The 5114-nt window shown below is 46.6% G+C and overlaps 1 protein-coding gene across 1 annotated transcript in view; it reads left to right on the top strand.

The window, feature by feature from the left end:
• CD244 (CD244 molecule) overlaps window positions 1-5043 on the top strand; it is a 33828-nt gene extending 28785 nt beyond the window's left edge. Inside the window, exons 7-9 of the mRNA XM_007467145.1 lie at window positions 2311-2376; window positions 3790-3846; window positions 4963-5043. Of these exons, the coding sequence (XP_007467207.1) occupies window positions 2311-2376; window positions 3790-3846; window positions 4963-5043 (204 nt within the window). The remainder of the gene's footprint in view (window positions 1-2310; window positions 2377-3789; window positions 3847-4962) is intronic.
• Window positions 5044-5114: the final 71 nt, after the last annotated feature.

The following is a 5114-nucleotide window of genomic DNA, read 5'->3' as shown; positions in this document are numbered from 1 at the left end:
ACAAAAGAATATCGAAACCGACTTTGAATTCCCAAGGAGGAATCGCGGCGTCCCATGACTCCTCCTGACTCCAGGCTTAACGTCGCGTCTGACAAGCCTTAATGGAGTCTCCTAGTTTCTTGCCGGCAAGCCAGGGGTCGCAAACTTACCCGAGGAAGGAGCAGGTGGTGGCTTCGGAGGAGGGACCCTGTTTCAGGTCTTTAACCTCCACTGTCCGATCCCGGACGAGCCCCCAAATGTTGCGGTCCGGGAGCCACACGCCTGGAGTCGAGTTCCCCGGTAAATGCGACCCGTGTCCCAACCAAGGACACCCGAGAATCACCAACACCAAGCAGAAAGATTAGCAAAGGATTTATACAAGTATAGAAGCTTACACAAACTGTCCGGACAGGGTCCCACTCGGAGAGAAGTGAGTGAGACCCCGACTAACAGTCGGGCGAGGCCTTTATACCCTTCACAGGACGGGAAGTTCCCAAGGCGGGAGGGAGCTGTTTAATTTTGAATCAGCCAATCAGGAACCCGGTTCTTCCTGCCCCAAACAAGTAAGCAAAGCACCTTACAGAAGTCAAAATGTGCTGTTAGCCCTGAAGCTGTTCTTCCGTTTCTTTCGTCACAATCCCACATGCCGCGGAGCAACTAAGCCCGTGTGCCACAACTACTGAGACTGCATGCCACCACTACTGAAGCCAGTGTGCCTAGAACCCATGCTCCACAACAAGAGAAGCCACTGCAATGAGAAGTCCGTGCACCACAACGAAGAGTAGCTCCTGCTCGCCACCACTAGAGAAAGGCCGTGCGCAGCAACAAAGACCCAACAAAGCCAAAAATAAATAAATTAAAAAAAAAAACCCATTTCGTGGATGAGGAAGCAAACTCAGAGGTTAACTAACGTGCTCAAGGCCACATAGCTGTGTTGCGGCAAAGTTGAGCCAAATTGTTTCCGAGTCTTCACTCCACCTCTACCTACTTCATCTCTAACATTCTGGGATTGTGGAAATTCACCCGTAAACTGGAGAAGGAGCCTGTACTGTAATATTGTACTGCTAAAATGACTGTATTGATAACCCAGACTGCTGAGGCATCTCTCGCAAAGAAAACACTGCCCCCTCGTGGCCAGTAATGATAATGTCTGATAAAAATGACATTATTTTACCTATTTATTTTTTAAAGAATTAAGACTTGAAGCAGCAACCTCTTCAGCTTGGTGGCTAGGCTGCAGGACAGAGAAAACTCTTGGGGAATGGTGATAAGCTTCAGAGGGAGATCAAGAAAAGAGGGAAGAGGAGAAGGGAAGGCAATGGAGGGGAGAGGAAGAGAGGAGAGAAATGGAAGAGAGGGAAGAAAGGAGGAAGGAAGGTGCCCGCCCCCTCAGAGCCACTCTGGAATTCCCAAGCTGGGTGTTGCCTAATTCTACTCCTCTTAAGATAACGTGATTCACTGATAATGGGTCAAAGTCAAAGAGAGTTGTAAGGGCCATTGATATCTGGCAGTTTTCTGGCTTTAGTCACATTGAATTCCAACAAGAGGAATTTAAATAAATGCAAGGAAGAAATCCTCTTAGACTGAGATGATGGTGAGAATGAGATTTCTCCTCTGGAGCATCTTAAAAAGAGGATGGTTACCTGCCTTTGAGGACACCTGGCTCAGGTCCAGAGAGGGAAGGCATGATGTCAAAGGGAGGCACTGAGGTGTTGCGGAAAGAACCTTGGAGAGTCTGAGGGGAAAGAACCTTGGAGAGTCTGAGGTGTAGATCCCGCTTCTACTGTGAGCACTCTCTGACTTGGGCTATTTACCCTTTTGGAGTCTCATCTGTAGAATGGGGCAAATTATGATTATTCCTATTTTGTAGGAGTGTTATAAGGGTTAGGGGAGAATGCACATACAGAATAAGCACTCAAAAAGTAGCAGCTGTCTTTTTTTTCCCCCGTACACGGGCCTCTCACTGTTGTGGTCTCTCCCGTTGTGGAGCACAGGCTCCGGACGCGCAGGCTCAGAGGCCATGGCTCACGGGCCCAGCCGCTCCACGGCATGTGGGATCCTCCCAGACCGGGGCACGAACCCGTGTCCCGTGCATCGGCAGGCAGACTCTCAACCACTGCGCCACCAGGGAAGCCTGCAGCTATCTTTAATAACAGAGCAGGACTACCTTTCAGGTTGTCTGACCTCCCAACTAGTCCAGGATTCTTTTCACTAACACTTAAACCTGCTGTCTGGGCAAGGTTGAAGGGGAGGAATGGAAGAGATAGATGCCTGCCTCCCCTGCCTGTTGGATCTCTGCTTCTGAAATGGTTTTATTTCTCTTTTCTTTAGTCTTCTGCTTCCACATCACAAGATAACGCAAATACATTGTATTCATTAGTACAGTCTTCCTGGAAGGTAAGTCCCCTCCACAGGGTGCTCTTTATGCAGATACGTATTTTGCCTGTGCATATGCAGGCATGTGTTTGCAGAGGGTGTGTGTGTGTGTACTTCTGAGTGAGTTGTCTTCCACTGTGTGTATCTGAGTAGCTTGTGTTAAATGACTGTGTTTAAATGTTAATAGGTCAACTAGAAATGCCTTTCTGGTTCTGTCTGGAGAAAAAGAACAGCTCTGAGATTAGGAGAAGAGTGGATTCTATAGGAGTTTCTGTGGGAGGCGGAGGACCGTCAAAGACAGAAAGGAGGTGCTTTGTGCAGAAGGACCACAGAGTCCTCATTAGACCAACTGAGGCTATGGTGGGAGATAATGGAGTCATTTCCAAGGCAGGGGCATATAACCTGGAACTAGAGGAGTAGACTGGACCTTGAGAGAAACAGTGTTGACTTTCAGAGAATCAGACAAAGGTTCTGGCCAGTCACCTGCTGGTGGTGGTCTCCAGAACGAGGCAACCCATCAGGGTCTCCTTGAATCCTTCTCCAAGCTGAGCTCACAGCTGTTACATGTGCCTGGGACCACAAAGTGGGACATCCTAGTGCCCATGGGCATATTTCCACCTTGGGGGGTGGGGGGTGGGAAGAACGTTAATTCCAAGGCTGGAGTCACAGTATGAATCCAAAACCTTACCATGGTAGTATGGGAAGTTTGGAATCTGCCGAACTGTGGAAGTGTTGAGTTCATGTGTGTCAGGATCCTGTGTTTGTGTCAAATGGGGGAGAGGTTTGGGAAGATTTTTAGACTTTTCACTCACCCTCCTTCTAATAAGTCATTAAATCAACTTGGATTCTACCATGAGAGGTATTTATATTTAAATTATACACTAGAGTTTATGGACATAGAGATGGTCACGGGCACCATGATCACATACTTTTGTATTAGGTTGTGAAGGCTCTGTATACTACTGAAAGTGCTTCTGAGTTCCTGCACTGTCTCCAGTGTTTCACCATGTTCAGGGTATGTGCTAGGATTGGTACTTATGTATGTGCCAGAATTGCTTACACTAAGGTGTGTATGTATGCTATGTGTTGAAAAGATACACAGTTTGAGGCAGTATTTGTGTTAGGTTTGTCTGAAGGGTGTGTGTGTGTGTGCTGGGAATGTGTGTATGTGTGGCTTTTAGGGGTATGTGGGTGTGGGACACTAAACTCTTTTGGTTCACAAATGTCATATCATAGGCAAGTATGTACTGTGCCTTCTTTGGAAACCGTAAACATCATTGTTTACTCCCGGGGTAGGAAATTCTATTCATTTCTGGCTGGGGACACTTCAGGGACTTTCTGGGCCCTGAGTCTCCTTTGGGACCTCTCACATCAGTTAGGAGTGGGACATTTCTTAACTTGAAGTTAAGCACTCTTTACCCTCTGAATTTCCAGTCTGAATCCAAGAAGACGAACCGCAACACTTCCTTCAATAAAACTGTCTATGAAGAGGTAAGGAGCTCCTCTGAATGGGTTTAGTGCTCATAGCATATAGCCCTGAAGTCATACACGTGTGAAAAGTCATCCATAGGGTCTCAGGGTTGTAGGGATTTTAGGGATCTTCTAATCCAAATCTTCATTTTAGAGATGAAGAAACTGAGGTTCAAGGACAGTGATGGTCTAACCCAAGATCATATCATATTTTGGAGTTTGACTCCTGTTGGGGAGATAGAGTTTTAAATTAGGGCTATCCCCAGGCTAGTTTCCCAGCTGTGTGCCACACACTGGACATCTCTCCTTTCCACGGGTATGTGTGTGTTGGGGAACGGGGAGCAGAGAAGGGAGGATAAATGAATTTAAATGATTTTCCCATTAGTAAGTAATTGGGAATCATTCCAGGATATAGGTGATCTTCAGCTGCTGCTGGGATGGACACTGCACAAAAGAGACCAATGAGCCCCGTGGCCAATATGATTCCCATCAGGCCATTTAGGGAATGGAAAGTAGGGACTCAACATTTATTGGAGGTTTATTGCATATATGTGTGTGTATATATATATATATATATATATATATATATATATATATATATATTAGCCTGCCAGTGTCTTCATGTGAACTATCTTATTTAATACTCACAGAATACTATGCGGTAGTATAATTATACTTCCCATTTATACCCAGAGAATTTAAAACATGGAGAGCACCCCACCCATCAGCCTCATTTAACACCAGAGCTTCCACCTGTGGCCTGATAAAGATGTTGCCCCTGGTCACAAGGGTGAGGGTAGATGGGTGCCTGCTGGAATTTCTGGCACTTGAGCTGCGGCCCTACATTAAAGCCAGCTGGACAGGCCAGGGTTGTAAAGGACACCATGTGGGCCAAGGCAATCTACGTGGGTCACGAAGAGGGGTGGTGTGGTTAAAAAGCACTAGAAATGGAGCCAGAAGAACTGGGTTCAAGCCCCTCCTTTACTTCTAACTAGCAGTTGACCCTGAATTATTTGCCTTACCCATCTGAGCTTCCTTTTCTTATGAATTATGAATCGGGATAATAATTCATAGCCCACAGGGTTGTTATAAGGATCTCTTAGTGGGAGGGTCTGAAGTTCTCCTTTTCTTCTGCAGGTGGGAAAGAGAGCATCCAAAGCTGAGATCCCGGCTCGACTGAGCCGCAGGAAGCTGGAGAACTTCTGTATATATTCCTAGTTGCCGCAGCTGTTCTCACCTTCCTTACGGTCCAGCTTCTGTCACAATGGATGACACCACATGACTCTCTG

Source organism: Lipotes vexillifer, unplaced genomic scaffold (assembly GCF_000442215.2).
Source record: "Lipotes vexillifer unplaced genomic scaffold, Lipotes_vexillifer_v1.1 scaffold902, whole genome shotgun sequence".
Taxonomy (NCBI): domain Eukaryota; kingdom Metazoa; phylum Chordata; class Mammalia; order Artiodactyla; family Lipotidae; genus Lipotes; species Lipotes vexillifer.
This window is presented reverse-complemented; position numbering and strand designations above follow the sequence as displayed.